The sequence below is a fragment of the Dendropsophus ebraccatus genome, chromosome 10, assembly GCF_027789765.1.
Source record: "Dendropsophus ebraccatus isolate aDenEbr1 chromosome 10, aDenEbr1.pat, whole genome shotgun sequence".
Taxonomy (NCBI): Eukaryota; Metazoa; Chordata; class Amphibia; order Anura; family Hylidae; genus Dendropsophus; species Dendropsophus ebraccatus.
The window spans coordinates 98,233,186-98,253,976 of NC_091463.1; the positions used below are offsets into that span (position 1 = coordinate 98,233,186).

General features: G+C 46.0%; 1 protein-coding gene across 1 annotated transcript in view; it reads left to right on the forward strand.

Moving 5' to 3' along the window:
* SASH3 (SAM and SH3 domain containing 3) overlaps positions 1-12,826 on the forward strand; it is a 38,548-nt gene extending 25,722 nt beyond the window's left edge. Inside the window, exons 2-8 of the mRNA XM_069985645.1 lie at positions 70-162; positions 5,080-5,232; positions 5,502-5,631; positions 6,152-6,309; positions 7,210-7,416; positions 9,167-9,317; positions 9,964-12,826. Of these exons, the coding sequence (XP_069841746.1) occupies positions 70-162; positions 5,080-5,232; positions 5,502-5,631; positions 6,152-6,309; positions 7,210-7,416; positions 9,167-9,317; positions 9,964-10,181 (1,110 nt within the window). The 3' untranslated portion in view covers positions 10,182-12,826. The remainder of the gene's footprint in view (positions 1-69; positions 163-5,079; positions 5,233-5,501; positions 5,632-6,151; positions 6,310-7,209; positions 7,417-9,166; positions 9,318-9,963) is intronic.
* The last annotated feature ends 7,965 nt before the right edge of the window (positions 12,827-20,791 follow it).

Consider the following 20,791-nt stretch of genomic DNA (forward strand, 5'->3'; position numbering starts at 1 on the left):
TAATAGTAATAATAATCATCATCATCATCATCTTCTAACCTCCATCCATCATCTGCTCTTCCCCTTTAGTTATCGTTACAACGTTCCAGCAGTTTCAAGGATTTTGGGAAATCGAAGGTCAGCTCCCCGGTCCACGACAAGGAGTTCAGCCTGGAGAATGAGGTGAGTCTGTACCTGGTGATTATAGGCCGGATGTAATAGTACAGAATGTTCTTATATCCCATAATAATCCTACAAGCAAACATCCAACATAATCATTATTATATCCATTCCTCGGCCCTTCTGTTTCCTCCCGATTTCCTCTCCTTATCTCTTCTTCCTCATGGTTCTGCCCCCCCCCCCCCCTCTCTGCTGGGCTGGAATCGGTTCTCTACCCCATAGTGCACCGAAACGGCTGCCTGTCCCTCTTCTAGCAATGTGCCCTAATGAATACGGAGCTAACCCAGCACAGGATGTACATGCCAGAACAGGGACACCTGTCTATCAACAGACTGCCTGCTCCTGCACAATGATACACTTCACATGTGTAAGGCTGGGTTAGAGGGCCTGATATTTACCCCTCCCACACTATACCAATACTAGCCCCCCTGGCCATCCTCCATCTCCATTCTACATACTGTGTATGGACACTGGCCCCCTGGCCTTCCTCTCTTCCCTCCTCATATATGTATATACAGTATATTATCTCTCATTACATTGTAAATGGACATATTGTTAAAGGCGTATTCCAGTCAAACATAACTTTTGATATGTTGCTGCCCATGGTGAGACTAACAATTCCTTCCGTACTTGTTATTATCTATTCAGTCTCCTTCCCCCAGTTCTCAGCTTTGTAATGCTGGGAGGGTTATTCTGAGGTCAAGTTGCTAAAGAACTCACTGTGATTAACCCTGACAGCATTACCAAAAAGCTACAATGTTGCAGATAAAGTAAGCCAGGCACTTGTTTACATCAGCCATCTCAGAAGGGAGAGGGAGGAGGGGTAGACAGAGAGAAAAGCTCGCACACAGATTTTTGTGTCTTAAGGAGAACGCAGCAGCTGAGAACTGGGGGAAGGAGACTAAATAGATAATAACAAGTATAGAAAGAATTGTGAGTCTCACCGTGGGCAGCAACATATCAAAAGTTATGCTTGAGTGGAATACCCCTTTAAACCTTGTGCCGACTGTAACTTGTGATTCATCAGAATGAGTCTAGTTCCTCTTTTTACAGCTGCTATTATACTACATAGAGTTTAGTATAAGGACAGGATACCGCGGCTCCATTTATAGACCTTCTGACTCAGACGCAGAAACTCAGAGCCGACTTTAATATGTGGACGAGATCGATTTTATGTAGAAACAGTTAAATAGATACATTTCTATTTGTATTAAAATTAACTCTGGAAAGTTATAGTTTTATAGGAAACTTTCCGCTGAGGTGGAGTCTTGTCTTGTCTGGTAGTTTATCTTATAGTAAAATCTCCGGTGTAGAAAGCTTAAAGGCTGCGGGCACCATCACTGGCATGGGAAACATCATTGTTCCAGATGTGGTTACTTAGAGTTAAAAATGTCATCGGTTTCAGTGTACAATCCCCGTTCCTTCATTCATTCTCACCCCCTCCCTGATGTAGAGTTGTCAGGCTGCTTCTAGGCTCACAATCTCCTCATGTAGGCGCATCTTTCCAGTAATACATGCTGGATGTCTATAGTTTGCTGTGAATGCTCTGCCTTTTCGCTACATGTGTATACAGTCCACCTGATTCTCCTTCACCCTTGTATCTGATTCCCTGACTACCTACAGCCAGTGTGAGCTGTCCTCCATGTATTCTCTCCTCCCTACCTACAGTCAGTGTGAGCTGTCCTCCATGTATTCTCTCCTCTCTACCTACAGCCAGTGTGAGCTGTCCTCCATGTATTCTCTCCTCCCTACCTACAGCCAGTGTGAGCTGTCCTCCATGTATTCTCTCCTCTCTACCTACAGCCAGTGTGAGCTGTCCTCCATGTATTCTCTCCTCCCTACCTACAGCCAGTGTGAGCTGTCCTCCATGTATTCTCTCCTCCCTACCTACAGCCAGTGTGAGCTGTCCTCCATGTATTCTCTCCTCCCTACCTACAGCCAGTGTGAGCTGTCCTCCATGTATTCTCTCCTCCCTACCTACAGCCTGTGTGAGCTGTCCTCCATGTATTCTCTGCTCCCTACCTACAGCCTGTGTGAGCTGTCCTCCATGTATTCTCTCCTCCCTACCTACAGCCAGTGTGAGCTGTCCTCCATGTATTCTCTCCTCCCTACCTACAGCCAGTGTGAGCTGTCCTCCATGTATTCTCTCCTCCCTACCTACAGCCAGTGTGAGCTGTCCTCCATGTATTCTCTCCTCCCTACCTACAGCCTGTGTGAGCTGTCCTCCATGTATTCTCTCCTCCCTACCTACAGCCAGTGTGAGCTGTCCTCCATGTATTCTCTTCTCCCTACCTACAGCCTGTGTGAGTTGTCCTCCATGTATTCTCTCCTCCCTACCTACAGCCAGTGTGAGCTGTCCTCCATGTATTCTCTCGCGTCTCCTGTGTCTCCCGTGTCTCTTGTGTATCTCGCGGCTCCCGTGTATCTCGCGTCTCCCATGTATCTCGCGTCTCTCGCGTCTCCTGTGTCTCCCGTGTCTCTGACGTCTCACGTGTCTCTCGCGTTGCCTACGTCTCCCGCATCTCTCGTTTTTCCCGCGTCTCCAGTGTCTCTCGCGTTGCCTACGTCTCCCGTGTCTCCCGCATCTCTCGTTTTTCCCGCGTCTCTGGTGTCTCCCGCGTCTCTCGTGTCTCTCGCGTCTCCTACGTCTCCAGTGTCTCCCGCATCTCTCGTGTCTCTCGTGTCTCCCACGTCTCCCGCATCTCTCGCGTCTCTCAGGTCTCCCGTGTCTCAGTCGGGGTCAGGACGTCCACATTACACAGCCGACTATTGTACCTGTCGCCTCTAATGTAGAATAAGAGAGCAGTGACCCCGGGAGCCCCATGGCGGGGATCTGCTGCACCTGCCCCTCTGCCCACTGATTCCTGCCGCATCTCTGCCGGGGACTTAGAAGTAGAAGCCGCTCGGTGACACCAACAACAAGAGCGGAATTCACTAGAAGTGACGGAGCTTCTCTTTGGTAACTCTCTGCACTCTTGTGTAATCTTGATGGTTACTTATCATTGTGCAACTGGTTCAGATCTCTGAGTGCAGCCCAGAGCTCACATGTAGCAGTAGTGCAGCCCAAAGCTCACATGTAGCAGTAGTGCAGCCCAAAGCTCACATGTAGCAGTAGTGCAGCCCAGAGCTCATATGTAGCAGTAGTGCAGCCCAAAGCTCACATGTAGCAGTAGTGCAGCCCAGAGCTCACATGTAGCAGTAGTGCAGCCCAGAGCTCACATTTAGCAGTAGTGCAGCCCAGAGCTCACATGTAGCAGTAGTGCAGCCCAGAGCTCACATGTAGCAGTAGTGCAGCCCAGAGCTCTCATGTAGCAGTAGTGCAGCACAGAGGTCGCATGCAGCAGCAGTAGTAATGCAATGGTGCAACCCAGAGCTTACATGTAGCAGCAGTAGTGCAGCCCAGAACTTACATGTAGCAGTAGTGCAGCACAGAGATCACATGTAGCAGCAGCAGCAGCAGTGCAGCCCAGAGCTTACATGTAGCAGTAGTCATGCAACCCAGAGCTCACATGTAGCAGCAGTAGTGCAGCACAGAGATCACATGTAGCAGCAGTGCAGCACAGAGCTTACATGTAGCAGCAGTAGTGCAGCCCAGAGCTCACATGTAGCAGCAGTAGTGCAGCACAGAGATCACATGTAGCAGCAGTAGTGCAGCACAGAGCTTACATGTAGCCGCAGTAGTGCAGCTTAGGGCTCACATGTAGAAGCAGTAGTGCAGAACAGAGATCACATGTAGCAGCAGCAGTAGTGCAGCCCATAGCTCACATGTTGCAGCAGTAGTGCAGCCCAGAACTCACATGTAGCAGCAGCAGCAGTAGTGCAGCACAGAGCTCACATGTAGCAGCAGCAGTAGTAGTAGTGAAGCCTATAGATCACATCTTGCGGCAGTAGTGCAGCCCAGAACTTGCATGTAACAGTAGTGCAGCACAGAGATCGCATGTAGCAGCAGTAGTGAAGCCCAAAGCTCACATGAAGCAGCAGTAGTGCAGCCCAGAGCTTGCATGTAGCAGAAAGTACACAAATCTGTGATACCCATTAATAGACAGGACTGGTCCTGGGTACTGGTGAACTCACCAGCGAGTGTTTTTAGGTCCCCTGCAGCGCCACCAGAGGTAAAATAAAGTATTACATGGTACCTGCTGAAATCAAGGGGTTTGTGAAATGCATAGACATCTTGGGTCCTCCAAGATTTTAGGAGCTTACTAAAAACAGACTTGTTATCAGTATAATTTTATGATGATACATTTTACAGACTGGCACAGCTCCGTTTTTTAATACCCAATATGACCTGCAGGGGACGTATCAATTGTTTTGTGGATGTCAGGGTCACTTATCTGTGGTCTGTGTGAACATCCCTCTACATATGCTCTCCTCCCTATCTACAGTCTGTATGACCATCCCTCTACATATGTTTTTGCTTGTACTATTTAAATAGTGTATGGGCTGCTCTCTGTGTATACTCTCCAATGTATCTACAGATTGTTTAAGCTGCCCTCCAAGTATGCTCTCCTCCCTATCTACATCATGTGTGAGATTCCCTCCATGTATGCTTTCCTCCCTATCTACAGCCTCTGTGAGCTACCCTGCTTGTATGCTCTCCTCTCTATCTACAGCCTGTGTGAGCTGCCCTCCATGTATGCTCTCCTCCCTACCCACAGCCTGTGTGAGCTGCCCTCCATGTCTGATCCCCCCCCCCTCTACAGCCTCTGTGAGCTACCCTGCTGGTATGCTCTCCTCCCTATCCACAGGGTGGGCTAATCAATACTGGGACCTCCCTCCATTCTCTATACTCCATACCTATAAAGTGTTACAAACTGTTTTATAGAAGAAGTCTAAGTGTTCTCGCGTCTTTAGACTTTTTATTCTTTACTTTATACTGTTGATAGTTTTGAGTTTCTGATTTTCTTTCTCTCTCTGTAGATCCCTGAAAACGAGACCCCATCAGAAACCCCAGCAGCCGAAGAAGCAAAGAGCGGGGGCGGCAAGTTCGGCAAGAAATGGCGAGCCGTCATATCCCGGACCATGAACAGGAAGTCGGGGAAGTTGATGATGAAGGCAATGGCGGATGAAATGGTGAGAATAGAAGTTATGTGTCGGTTACCACTATAGGGGGATAACTAAAGATCCCTTAGTCCCCCCCCCTCTCTCCCCCATTAATTCATTTTAATAGGGAACAGCTGTGAAAATAAAGGAATTGCTACACTGTCAGGAGGGGTTTATGCTGCATGAAGATATATGTGGCCCCCGGTGGTGGTGATGGGAACTGCAGCCTGTTACTGTTTTTTCTGTATGTATTTAATTTGTAACATAAGACAACACGTATCCATCACATTCTGTTCTAGGGAGAACATGGAGAACAGGGCTCTATGTCCCCGGTGTCACTGGACGGGAGTATGGACGGCGGCTTCCCAAAAAAATGTGCAGATGCGGAAGACAATCAGCACATGCCAGTCAGCAGACAGACCTCCAGCAGTGAGTTCTCTAATACAATTATTACATTACATAGAAAGTTCCCATAATGCCCCAGGACAGAGCTCAGATTTCATAATCTCCTCTTTCTTTATTTCCATGCTCATTGTCGCCCCCTGCTGAATAATGTAGTTTATGATGGCTGCCAGGAGGAGGCGGGGATGGGAAGTGACAACAATTCTGGCTCATACGAGTGATTGTCACATCCCATGTTCATTCAGTTCTGGTGAGAACACTGTTACATTGTTACCACCAGTCATTACTCTGCCCCCTAGAGGCACATATGTGAATCTGTAGAATCAGAGATTTTTTCCTTAAAGGGGTAGTTCACCAAAAATCTTTTTCTTTCAAATCAACTAGTCTGCAGATTTTAAAATAGAAGTAAATTACAATTCTATATAACTTGGATTATGATTTTATTTTTTTCCCCTTTAAATAGGAGTCTATGATCATTCAGTAGTGATGTAGAGATGTTACACTGTGATACTGACCCGGGAATCCTTATGGTTGTGTCTCTATCCAGGCAGCGAGCTGTGCAGTCCGTCCTATATGTTCAGCAATAGAGACAGCGTTAATATGGAGAACATGGAACCTCCATATACCGGTCCATTCTGTGGAAAAGCAAAGGTCCATACAGACTTCACCCCGAGCCCGTACGAAAAGGATTCCCTGAAGCTCCGAGTAAGGATATGGCCGCTAACAATTTCACAGGACATCATATATGTAGGCTATGGGGTCCCATAGTTCTATCTAGACATGGCATACACATCTCAGCCTGGTAACAGGTCTCTGTATGTACTGGGTTATAAGGACAGGTCTATTGCTGCTGGAGACTAGATAGGCAGGATACATGGACGTGGAATGCCTGTAACGGACTCTCCCCCACCCGGGCAGCATCTGTGATAAGATGCTGGGAGCGGGGGAACTGTACAGCTATGCACCGCGCACGCTGTAATGACAGAGCCGCGTGGCTGATTCATTACAGCGCGGCGTATATCTGTACAGTTCCCCCGCTCCCAGCATCTTATCACAGATGCTGCCCGGACTGGGGTCTGTCACAGGCATTCCACCTCTGTGTTCCGTGAGGAACATGGAACATGAGAATGCCACTTACTTAGGCTCGGTTCACACTGTTTTTTTCCAGTCCATTTTTTCTTCAAAAAAAGAAAGAAAAAAACTGACTAAAAACGGATGAAAAAACTGATGTATTTTGTGCCTCCATTTTGATCCATTTTACCATTGACTTCCATTATAAAAAACAAATTAAAAAAAACGTATCCTTTTTTTTTTTGCGCATGCATTTTGATCCGTTTTTGTATTTTCTTTTAGAATGGAAGTCAATGGAAAAATGGATCAAAATGAAAGCGCACAAATGAATCTGCTTTTTCATCCGATTTAAAAAAAAAAAAAACGGATGAAAAAAACGGACTGTAAAAAGGCAGTGTGATCCCAGCCTTACAGTGAGACATTTGTGCAGGTCTTGGGGAGTTGTGATCTGCAGCACATAAGTTGCGTCTACACCACCACCTCACATACTATCCCATAGCAGATCTCAGGTGACGTCTTCTCTATGGTCTTCAGGTAGGAGACATCATCAACATCATTGAGAAACCTCCGGTCGGCACCTGGACAGGAATGCTCAGGAACAAGGTCGGATCCTTCAAGTTCATCTACGCGGATATTCTTCCCGAAGAGACTGAGAACCCCAAAAAAGTCAGGACACACGGACGCAGCAAAAAATCCCAGCCGAAGAGCTTACAGGAACTGCTGGAGAGGATCAACATGCAGGTCAGGCATCCATCTTCTCCATGGTGGTCTATGGGAGAAAGCAAAATGAGCCCCCCTCACAACCCAACTCTACCATATAGCAAAAGGAGGCCCAGATGTTTGTTCACTCTCCTCCTTTATTAAATGGCCATGGCACTTTGTATAAATCAATTGGACAAGAGTATAAGAAATATTAAAATATATCTTATCAGAGAAAAATGCTCCTCACTTGTTCCCTCATCACTCACTCATCAGCCCATAGAAATCTATAGAGAGAAAGGAGAGGGAGGAGGAGGTAGAGACAGAAACACAGAGAAGGTGCTTAATGCTTATTGGTAAATCTTCGCCCCAGCGATGGATTTATAAGCTGCTCAGTACTATTTTATAATGTTCTCCATACTGACCATAGAAGTCTACTGAGATGGGAGGAGAAGGAGAAGGAAGCAGCAAAGTAAGACAGAGGTAGAAGTACATAAAGAAGCTGCTGGAAACTCTAATATTATGTCTTCCCCTAATGCTGGATTTACAACTTGTACTGATTGGTACTGCTCTATAATGTTTTTGCTGTTGCCCACTACAAAGTGGGAAGGAGGAGGGAGCTTAAGAGTATGAAAGAGACTGAGAGACATACAGTAGCTGCTGAAAGCTCTAATGAGTGTGATATCTCCCTCAGTGTTGTTTTCAAAGCTTACACTGTGCAGTACTGCTCTGTAATGTTCTCTATACTGCTGCAGCTTCTGAATATGCAGTATAAGGCAGCAGGACCCCCTCTCCTGTGTGTGGTGTATAGGGGACCTCTTAGTTCTCAGAACATGGATACACCTGTTATCTCAGGGACAACTGAGAATTAGAGGTGGAGCCTGCAGAGACGAAAACTGATGGAAAGTGTTATATGCACGGTATATAATGGGCAGAAATAATGATACAGCTCATGTCCTCATGGGACATCACATCCTGAGGCGTAACCTGAAAAAATAGGCATGCTTATCCAGCATTAGAAAAACATGGCCACTTTCTTCCAGAGACAGCACTGCTCTTGTCTCCAGTTTTGGTGCAGGTTTTGCAACTCAGTTCCATTGAAGTGAATGGAGCTTAATTGCAAACCTCACCTGAACTGGAGATCAGAGTGATGCGATCTCTGGAAGAAAGTGGCCATGTTTTTGTAACGCTGGATAACCCATTTAAAGGGGTACTCCGGCAAAAAATGTTTCTTTCAAATCAACTGGTTTTAGAAGGTTATATAGATATAGATTATATATATATAGATTTGTAATTTACTTCTGTTTTTAAAAAAAACTTTAGAGTACTTATCAGCTGCTGTATATCCTGCAGGAAGTGGTATATTCTCTCTGCTGCCACCTCTGTCCATGTCAGGAACTGTCCAGAGCAGGAGAGGTTTTCTATGGGGATTTGCTGCTCCTCTGGACAGTTCCTGACATGGACAGAGGTGGCAGCAGAGAGCGCTGTGTCAGACTGGGGAGAATACACCACTTCCTGCAGGGAATACAGCAGCTGATAAGTACTGGAAGACTGGAGATTTTTACATAGAAGCAAATTACAAATCTGTATAACTTTCTGACACCAGCTGATTTTATTTTTTTCTACTGGAGTACCCCTTTAAGAGGGTTTAAACTAAAGTGTTTTACAGGAATAGGGCATATATGATCCTCTGTCCCTAGAAGCAGCAGCCCTCCTGTCCGTGGGACGTGACTGATGCATCTCTATTTATCTGGCCCCATCTCATGGATTCCTATCTTATTCCTGACTACAGGAGCACATTGCCACCCTCATGCTCAATGGTTACGAGACTATTGAAGACTTCAAGGAGCTGACGGAGAGCCACCTGCTGGAGCTGAATATAACCGACCCGCAGCACATCGTCAAGCTCCTCACCGCCGCCGAGGTCTTACTGGACTATGACAGTAAGGAAACTCTAGGTCAACTATAAAGAAAGGCTACAAGGGGGGTGGAAGGTGATGGTTACACCCAAAAGTCTGTGGTTACTGAGCGTTATATATAGTTATACCAGTCTTCTACATTTCACTCCATATAATAATTTCCCGTCTGTTTTAAAGGGGCCCTCCTGTGAAAAAAAAAATTCTTTCAAATCAACTGGTGTCGAGCAGTTATACCGATTTGTAATTTGCTTCTATTAAAAAAGCTTTAGTCTTCCAGTACTTATCAGCTGCTGTATATGCTGCAGGAAGTGGTGTGTTCTTTCCAGTCTGACACAGTGCTCTCTGCTGCCACCTCTGTCCATGTCATGAAACTGTCCAGCAAATCCCCATAGAAAACCTCTCCTGCTCTGGACAGTTCCTGACATGGACAGAGGTGGCAGCAGAGAGCGCTGTGTCAGACTGGAGAGAATACACCACATCCTGCAGGACATACAGCATCTGATAAGTACTGGAAGACTGGAGATTTTTAAATAGTAAATTACAAATTTATATAACTTTCTGACACCAACTGATTTGAAAGAAAAAACATTTTGCTGTAGTGCCCCTTTTTAGTGACTTTCTAGCTTCCCTCCCCGTCTCCACTACTAATTTTATCCTTGATGTCTCACAGCCGGCAGCGACCACGAAGAGACGTCCTCCTCCGGCCATAGCTGTCACCTTCCCCGAGACTCGGGCTGCTACGAGGGACCTGAGAACCTGGAGAACAGCAGAGACGAGTCGGACATCGGCCCAGAGGAGAACTTCCAGAGATTGTCCCTAGACGACTCCATTCTCAAGAAGCACACAGAGACTGAGACGCCTGGAGACGTCCCCGGCCAGGACGCATGATAACCGCCACCGCATCGGAATAGTCGGCGACTCTGAGAAATCCAGGAACGTTTTTATAAAAGAACAAAACATCAAAACTTTAGGATCTATAAAAAGTATCCACCAAATAGGGGTCAATTCTTTACGTCTTTTTATATGTGTTTTTTTTATACTGTTGAAATGTTTTGTATAAAGACTGATCCTGCTCCTGATGCTGATCCTTGTACTGATCCTGATCCTTGTACTGATCCTGATCCTTGTACTGATCCTGATCCTTGTATTGATCCTGATCCTTGTACCGATCCTGATTATTGCTCTGATCCGGATCCTTGTACTGATTCTGATTCTTGAGCTGATCCTGTTCCTGGTCCTTTTACTGATCCTTGTACTGATCCTGATCCTTGTACTCATCCTTGTACTGATACTGCTCCTGGTCCTTGTACCGATCCTGATTATTGCTCTGATCCAGATCCTTGTACCAATTCTGATTCTTGAGCTGATCCTGTTCCTGATCCTTGTACTGATTCTGATCCTTACACTGATCCTGATCCTTGTACTGATCCTTGTACTGATCCTGATGCTGATCCTTGTACTGATGCTGATCCTTGTACTGATCCTGATCCTTGTACTGCTCCTGCTCCTGATCCTTGCACTGATCCTGATCCTTGTACTGATCCTGCTCCTGATCCTTGTACTGATCCTGATCCTTGTACTGATCCTTACACTGATCCTGCTCCTGATGCTGATCCTTGTATTGATCCTGATCCTTATACCGATCCTGATTATTGCTCTGATCCGGATCCTTGTACTGATTCTGATTCTTGAGCTGATCCTGTTCCTGGTCCTGATCCTTGCACTGATCCTGATCCTGGTCCTAATTTTTGCAGTTGATAGTTGGGTTACTTACATCTGTAGATCTATTGTAGATCTTCCCTTCATGTTGCTCCATGGACTTCCGTAGTCAGAGGAAGGTCTATGTGCTGTACAGGAGACTGCCTCTCTGTGCTATTAGATTGTATTAGATCCAACTCCGAAGGAAGAAAACCTAAGACAATTGTAAAAGAAATCTTACAGCGTCAGGAGAACAAGACATCAATATATATGGAGGATACTGCGACGTCCCCACCTGGTATCCTGTACAGAGAGGATGAAACATATCTTAGTAATCACTGGACTATGATGGCCGCCATAGCTGACCCTACCCAAAAGACACGGCTGCAGACGTCCGACCACTGGAATATAGAGGACCAATACATACTAGACATGTCCGCTAAAAGAAGGGGGAAGAAAGATCAGCCATGTTGGATTCACTGCCTTAGTTGCCAGTAATAAAAGTTACCACCAGAGGAGTCTGGCAGCGGCTTACCCCGTCTCCCTATGGAGAACACAAACTTTGGTGGCATTGACTGATTAATGTTTATCCAGGGAAGGATCGCCATGGAGGGCAGAGAGGAATCTGGAGGGTACAGAGGAGTCTGGAGGGTACAGGGGAGTCTGGAGGTCAGAGAAGAGTCTGGAGGGTACAGAGGAGTCTGGGGGTCAGAGAAGAGTCTGGAGGGTACAGAGGAGTCTGGAGGTCAGAGAGGAGTCTGGAGGGTACAGAGGAGTCTGGAGGTCAGAGAGGAGTCTGGGGGTCAGAGAGGAATCTGGAGGGTACAGAGGAGTCTGGGGGGTACAGAAGAGTCTGGAGGTCAGAGAGGAGTCTGGGGGTCAGAGAGGAATCTGGAGGGTACAGAGGAGTCTGGGGGGTACAGAGGAGTCTGGAGGTCAGAGAGGAGTCTGGGGGTCAGAGAGGAATCTGGAGGGTACAGAGGAGTCTGGGGGGTACAGAGGAGTCTGGAGGTCAGAGAGGAGTCTGGAGGGTACCGAGGAGTCTGGAGGTCAGAGAGGAGTCTGGGGGGCACAAAGGAGTCTGGAGGTCAGAGAGGAGTCTGGAGGGTACAGAGGAGTCTGGAGGGTACAGAGGAGTCTGGAGGGCACAAAGAAGTCTGGAGGTCAGAGAAGAGTCGAGGTCAGAAAGGAGTCTGGAGAGTAGAGGAGTCTGGGGGTCAGAGAGGAGTCTGGAGAGTAGAGGAGTCTGGAGGGCACAGAGGAGTCTGGAGGTCAGAGAGGAGTCTGGGGGTACAGAGGAGTCTGGAGAGTAGAGGAGTCTGGGGGTCAGAGAGGAGTCTGGAGGGCACAGAGGAGTCTGGAGGTCAGAGAGGAGTCGAGGTCAGAGAGGAGTCGAGGTCAGAGAGGAGTCTGGAGAGTAGAGGAATCTGGAGGGCAGAGATGAGTCTGGAGGAGGGGACAGAAGAGTCTGGAGAACACTGCAGTTTGGCAGTGTTTTTCTATCCTCTCTCCAATGAGAACACATGGTGCCCCCTTGCCTAAGTGTAGATGTATAATGGGGAAGAGGAGGCATCGCTGTCACACAGATGAATGTCTGATTGATATATATATATATACACATATGACCGTCTTCAGATCTCCTGACCGTGGATGTACAACCTACTGTCGCAGGCAGAAGGATCTTCCTTACGTGTATCTCCATTGTTATTCCCATCCCTGTACTTACACATATATTGCTGCATTGTCTTTCTACAAACTGAAAATGAACAATATTGTACATAGGAAGCTGTTAACTTTTTCTTCTTCTACCCAAAAATAAAGATGGCAGCATAGTCCTCTGATGTTCCTTCGCTCATTACGCTGGTGCAGACATGGCGGTGTGTGCAATTCTCCATGCAGGTCTCTAGGCCCGGCTGGAAGCCCTGTAGGTCCCAAAGCTGCAAATGCTGCCCCTCTCCTTACATGAAGAGGATGCTATGAGGTTGTTCTTTGAAGTAGCATCGGTCACCACAAGACAATCCTTTCTCCTCCACCCATGGGTCTGGCTGCCAGCTGTCATTTTCGGGCAGCATCCGGATACATCACAAACCCGGCTCCTCTGGCGGCAACGTCAGAGTCTGCCTGATTAATTAGCCGCTCAGCCAGTCGGTGACCACGGCAGTCTCCTTTCCCAATCACTGATTGGCTGAGCAGGTAATTGCTCAGCCGGGTACGTAACGTTGCAGCTGGAGGAGTGGCAGGAGGCCAGCAGCTGTCAGCGAGACCCAGGGGGGGGGGGCGCTATGGAGCACGAGGATGGGTAAGTTCACTTTATGTTCACTCGCTTTCCTGTCATTTCATTGGCCTTCTCCTTTAACAGACTCCTCCCCTTTCTAGAATGTTCCTTATTATAAGCCTATGGGCAATTTAACATACATATATGGGTTAAGTATTGTTAGTGATTGGGTTGACCCTTTAACTGCACGAATGTAACAATGATAATGAGGTACATGAACTATATTAGAATCCATGAGGTCATTAGATTAGGTGGTCCATCCACCATTATCAGCCATGATGATCACAAAGCGCTAAGGGGCGACCAGAACCATGGTGTAATCTTAGCCACACCTCTAACGTCAAATCACAGCGCATTTATAACTGACCAATCAGCACGTGGCTCTCACGGCCCAAAGGTGGCACATGGGACGGGATGCAAATGGTCCGATCACTGTCCAGAAAAATGGGATCTACAAAAGATATAACTGTTCAGAGCTTTATGGGTGGTAAGGGATAAGCAGGACGCCTTGATTTACCTTTGAGGAACAGTGTTGATTGTCTTCAGCAGGCAGACTGGCTCAGCTTGCAGGTAAGCAGCCTACACTTTCTTTCTTTTGCACATAGTACATGTTATGCCCCACTCCTCTCTATTCTGCACATAGTACATGTTATGCCCCACTGCTCTCTATTCTGCACATAGTACATGTTATGCCCCACTGCTCTCTATTCTGCACATAGTACATGTTATGCCCCACTGCTCTCTATTCTGCACATAGTACATGTTATGCCCCACTGCTCTCTATTCTGCACATAGTACATGTTAAGCCCCACTCCTCTCTATTCTGCACATAGTACATGTTATGCCCCACTCCTCTCTATTCTGCACATAGTACATGTTAAGCCCCACTCCTCTCTATTCTGCACATAGTACATGTTATGCCCCACTCCTCTCTATTCTGCACATAGTACATGTTAAGCCCCACTCCTCTCTATTCTGCACATAGTACATGTTATGCCCCACTCCTCTCTATTCTGCACATAGTACATGTTATGCCCCACTCCTCTCTATTCTGCACATAGTACATGTTATGCCCCACTCCTCTCTATTCTGCACATAATACATGTTATGCCCCACTCTTCTCTATTCTGCACATAGTACATGTTATGCCCCACTCTTCTCTATTCTGCACATAGTACATGTTATGCCCCACTCTTCTCTATTCTGCACATAGTACATGTTATGCCCCACTCCTCTCTATTCTGCACATAGTACATGTTATGCCCCACTCCTCTCTATTCTGCACATAGTACATGTTAAGCCCCACTCCTCTCTATTCTGCACATAGTACATGTTAAGCCCCACTCCTCTCTATTCTGCACATAGTACATGTTATGCCCCACTCCTCTCTATTCTGCACATAGTACATGTTATGCCCCACTCTTCTCTATTCTGCACATAGTACATGTTATGCCCCACTCCTCTCTATTCTGCACATAGTACATGTTATGCCCCACTCCTCTCTATTCTGCACATAGTACATGTTAAGCCCCACTCCTCTCTATTCTGCACATAGTACATGTTAAGCCCCACTCCTCTCTATTCTGCACATAGTACATGTTATGCCCCACTCCTCTCTATTCTGCACATAGTACATGTTAAGCCCCACTCTTCTCTATTCTGCACATAGTACATGTTAAGCCCCACTCTTCTCTATTCTGCACATAGTACATGTTAAGCCCCACTCCTCTCTATTCTGCACATAGTACATGTTAAGCTCCGCCTTCACTTCCTTTGTTTTGTCTGTTACTAGAGACAAATATCTCCAAACAACAAACAGTGGCCAGGATATTGCGAGACACTCAGTGGCCAAGACTTCTATGTATCTATTAGAAATTATACAGGTGATCCCATGGAGAGATGGCAATTTAATGCAGGGATGGGTGGGGTGAAGCTTCGGCTTTCAAGGCATAATGGAAAGTGAAGTTTTGCCACAGCTGGAGGTTCTCTGATTTAATGACATTCTGGGGTGGGACGGGACTCTTCCAGAGCCCCTTTAGGTACCAGGACCTGAGCGCTATATCTTATACCCCTATATACTGATTATATATACTGTATAATTATATTTTATTTTGTCAATAAACTGATTAAAAATTAATGTTAGCAGATTAAATATATATAACAAAAATAAAAAGTTTCAGATCATGTTTTGCTTCTCTGAATTCTGTATTTAGAGATTATGACATGAAAAGCCTATAAAAATGTCATGGCCCCGGAAGATACGTCTTACACACAGCGCCCCCTACTGAGCTCAGCCAGAGGAAAAACCTTTTCATAAGCCGGAACATCAGGATCTACGCATGGAAGAGGCGGCAGGAAGCGTCTGCGCTCCGGAGGGTAAAAAATAACAGCGACATTTCCAGTACCACAAAGAGGAATCAGTCGGCCAGAACATTCTAGATTTATAACCAAGATGAGGAAAAGTAGGAGGAAAAACAGACCGCATAAGACACTGCTCTACATTCTAGACTTATTAAAAACAAAACAAAAAACAAAACACAATACAACAAATAAAAAGAAAAAAAAAAAAAGGCCCCAACCTGAAGGAGTAGTCATTCCGGCTCTGACACTGATCTTTTTTTATTTGCTGTATTTTACTTTTCTAATAAATCTACAATGTTTTTCTAACATGGAGCATCTTATGCGGTCTATTATTCCTCAACTGCAGACAGAAAAAAGGGTCGATGTATTTCCGAGGCTTCATTCACACATCATTAAGCGTACAGGACCGTCATCCGTGCCGCAAAAAACAAAGAATAAAAGGAGTGCGGACAGAAAGTCCTCGCTCCATGAACGCACCAATAGAACCCTATGGGACCTGTAATTTTGCGGATGTGATCTGCAAAAAATACAGATTTGCAGTCCGCATATAGTGACTGGTTTATTATTAAGTGCACTTTTTCATTTTTGCGGATCAGCAAAATTTATGGATGAAATACGGATGGGATTTTGTTGATTGGGGGATAAAAATTGCGGACTCAATTTTTCCCAGTCCCAGAGCTTCTTAGTCCCAGACGCTGCAGCTGACAGGCCACTGCTGCCGCCAGGACCGGGAAGCTGCGGATCACAGGAGACAAAACTGGGGTGCGGGGAGAGGTAAGGTGTCAGGTGTCCGGGCACGGGCTCTTAATGTCTGACTATCGGGCCGTCTAATAGGTCCAGTAAACAAGCGCTGATCTAGCAGAATTTTTTTTTTTTAGCTGCCGTGAGGTCGCTTGCTGTATTTTTAAGGTAATAAGAAACCATTGCGGCTGTGTATTTGCAGGTGATAACAATCAGGGTGAAGCCAAAGCCTTAGTATCACACCAGGAGCCATTTCATGGAGCTGGCAGCCACCTGCTTCACATAAAAGGGGTTGTCACGGCCCAGTCCAGGGGTGGACACACTGTACAGAGAACCCCCGCGTAAGAAATGTGCTTGCGCCCCCCGAGTAACCTATTTATACCCCTACCCCTCATATAAGTGATTACAGTGCAGTTACATCCAGTGACCACTGGGAGGGAATAACAGATAAAGCTTTAATTCTCCATCTGCCTCAGGCCATCATGAGGACGAATCTGAACAATTATTTTAGGCTCCTCGCTGTAGCACCATCACCCCCTCTATACAAACTCCCCACCACAGTAATAGTGCCTACTTTGTGCCCCCAATATAATAGACGTCCTCTGTGCAGCTCCCATATAGTAATTAGGCCACATATAGTCTTAGGGCCCTATTACACGGGGTGATTATCAACCCAATCAGGCCGATATGGACAGATATTGCCCCAGGTAATAAAGGAAATGATCAGACAAGGACTGATTGTCGTCTGTCGGTAGGTTTAGAAATCATCGTCCGCCGTCTGTGCTATGCGTCCTAGGAGGTGTCTGTTTGGCCACTGATGAAAGTTCTCCCAGCTTCTCCCTGCTCACCGCTCAGTTATAATCTAGCATTATAACACTGGATGAGAGGGGCCAATCTTTCAGGCTATGTCCAGAACAAGGCCGCCATCTTAAAAGCCGCCATATTGAATCACAGGCACATTTTTCCAATTGGTGGTCATGTAGCATATCAAAGAAATCAGAAATCGATTGCCGCAATCAGATTTGCAATGGGTCTTGTGGTTCAAGTTATTAACACAAGTTCTCACAGATTCCTAACAATTGGATCTGGCGGCTCTGGGTTCAGCACTGTGGACAGCACATCAGATACCCGCGTATCACAAGGAACGTTCACGGTTGTTGTTGCAACTCCCAGTGTTCATAACTTCTGAACCACAAGAGATCCAGGAAACCTGAATGCATCGTTTCCAACGCCTACAAGAAAACAAGCAGCAGAATGACGGAGCCGCAGACGCCTTGTTTATGGCTATTTTCTTTATTCGGTCAATAAAATAGCTCTTTGTTCTTACCGTACGATCGGTTCAATGGTTTCAAAATGACGGCCAGTAGCAATTTTTGCAACAGGTGAATAATATATGAACGCACAGAATTGATAGTCTTACAAAGCCCTTATATCCTTTCAGGTCGTGACGTAGCGAGTGGACGGGGATCGGGAAGCATAACCCTAGCCGCCCCCCCCTCCCCCAAAGACACAGGAGAGAAACCTGAACAGAAGTGCTCCATAATGTTTAAGATCGACTCATGGAACTGAATACCTGAGAGAAGGGACAAAAACAACGGACTCGCAGAACCAACCAGTCCTATACACAATGGAGGTTGGGAAGAAGAGCTCGGATTCTTGGCCGGTCATAGATTATAACCAGCAGGCAGGGGAGATGGCGGCAACACGAAGCAGGACTGGATAGGTGGCCATCTACTAGATTCATTTCTACTATATAAAGAGCTACAAAGTATTCTGATTTATGACTTATTATTACAGCGATGGATGGGACCATATAGTTATCTACAGGTTAAACTGGCCATAGACACATCCGGTGTTATACTCCAGAGCTGCACTCACTATTCTGCTGGTGGGGTCACTGTGCACTTACATTACACTACTGATCCTGAGTTACATCCTGTAATATAATCCAGAGCTGCACTCCCTATTCTGCTGGTGGAGTCACATAACCTCTCCTGTACTGATCCTGAATTATGTCCTATAGTATCCTCAAGAGCTGCATTCACAATTCTGCAGGCTTCAGTACTCCTATGTCCTGCTTGCTCAGTGTCTGCACAGTAATCTGATGTATGAAGAATTAACTGCCCCTGCGCTATAAAGGTGTCTCTCTAAAAGCTTGTTGAGCAAGCTCAATCACATTTAGCTGAATTATGGATTCAGCTCTGGAGAGTAATATGTACTGGAAATTACGTTTTGTAGTGTATAGAAGACATTCCACCCGCAATCAAGGTGACTGTCTAATCTGTATAGAAGCATCCAGATTGGAGAGGAGAAGCTTAAGCTTTGGCTGCCCAGGCATAATGGGAACTGTAGTTTTGCAACAGCTGGAGGGCCGGAGGTTTCCCATCCCTGTTCTCCGACACGATGGAAGATACGGTGGGATCTGTAAGCCTGGACCCTTACCGATTCATAGAACCAAGGGACAAAGCTGCTTTATAAACCTTTTAAAACTCCTCGGGGGCGGGGTTCACATTGTGCTACTATTTTCCAGTAATATATTCAGTCATAGGAAGAGAAAACAAAGAATAATAGCAGATCCCTTACATGTTAGACACTGACAATTATCTATTCAGTCTCCTTCCCTTAGTTCCCAGCTGCTGCTTTCTGCTGAAGACACAAAAATCTCTGTGTGACCTTTTCTCTCTGGCTCCCCCTCCTCCCCCCCTCCCTTCTGAGATGGCTGATGCAAACAAGTCCCTGGCAGGCTGTATCTGCAACATTGTGGCTTCTTTGTAATGCTGGGAGGGATAATCACAGTGAGTTCATCAGCAACTTGGATACACCCCCCCCCCCCCCCCGCATTACAAAGAAGCTACAATGTTGCAGATGAAGCCAGCCAGGGACTTGTATACATCAGCCATCTTAGAAGAGAGGGAGGTGGGGGAGACAGAGAAAAAAAAAAAAAAAGCTTATACACAGAGTTTTGTGTCAGCAAAAAAAAGCAGCAGCTGGGAACTGAGGGAAGGAGACTGAATGGAAGGAATTGTTAGTCTCACCATGGGCAGCAACATATCAAAAGTTATGTTTCAGGGGAGTACCCCTATAAGATGGTCTGCTGAGTTTCCATTATGTTATCATGACAAATGGTATTTTTAAGAAATTCTATAGCAGAAAAGGCCTAAATAAGAGCAGATGGATTCTGTAGACTAATATGGTGCCAAAGATGATACAAGCCACTATCTGATGCATTTTGTGTCTATGGCCGGCTAACAGAACAAGCTAGGGGCTTAGAGGAGCTCACACTGGTTAGGGGGCCACCCTGTAGGCCACAATGGTGGAAGCGACTGCCATCATGAGTCTCATGGGGACAGTATATCGCCAATATGAGTGACTTTCCTACATAACGCGACCTTCTGTATTACAATCAGAGCCAATCTATAGGGAATTCCCATTCATTCTATTCTATTAACACATAGAACTCCCATTAAATTCTATGGCAATTTCTACAGACATTTCGACATACACAGATACATGTGCAATTTAATGTGCCCGCAATCAACTTTAGCAAAATTGTTAATTTTTTTTTTTAAATTCCATCTGACAAAGTTATCCCCTATCCACAGAATGTCAAGAACCAGGACCCTGTTCTGCCACTAGAATGGATCGGTAGGTCGTGGAGGGTCTCTCCATACATTCATATAGGAGTTTCCAGAAAAAGCCAAACACTGCACTCTGCTGTTTCTGTGGCTTTCATAGAGAAGGAATGAAGCGGTGGCGCATGCAAAACCTGCAGCTCCATTCCATGAGAAGACTGGGGTCCCCTTTCTAGAGAATGCAGGAGGCCCCAGCAGTAAGACCCCTGCGATTAGTCATCCTCTATCCACATAACCCTGTCAGATGGGATTACCCCCTTAAAGAGAACATGTCAGCAGTAGACCTCTTTGCAGTTTCAGGGGATGTCACTGGACCCATTGTGAAGGGGTCCAAAATGCTGAGTTGGGGTTTTGTGTTCATACCCCTCTTTATCACACCTTCTTAGCCAATCAGAACAGCTAAGAAGGGTCAGGTGACTGCAACTATGGACTATCCAGGCTCCAACGTGAGACTTCAATGGCAAATTCTATAGGGGCAATTGTCATATAGTTTCTTTTTGTCTACAGGGCTCTGTATACATTTATAAACTTCCTCATGGGCTGGACTAAAAATCAGCAGAAATTAAAAAAAAAAAAAAAAGAGGTCATGTGACTAAATAAGCAATACATTTCCAGTCCTCCCTTCCTTTAGACATCAACTTCTGTCATTCAGTCCATCATTGTCCACAGGACTCCCTACGCATTTATGGAAAGTTCTTCATGGGCGGGGCTACATATTAAAACCAGCTAATTCAAAGGATGAACAGAAGACTGAAAGTATGACTGACCAGGAAGGTGATGGGGGTGGTCAA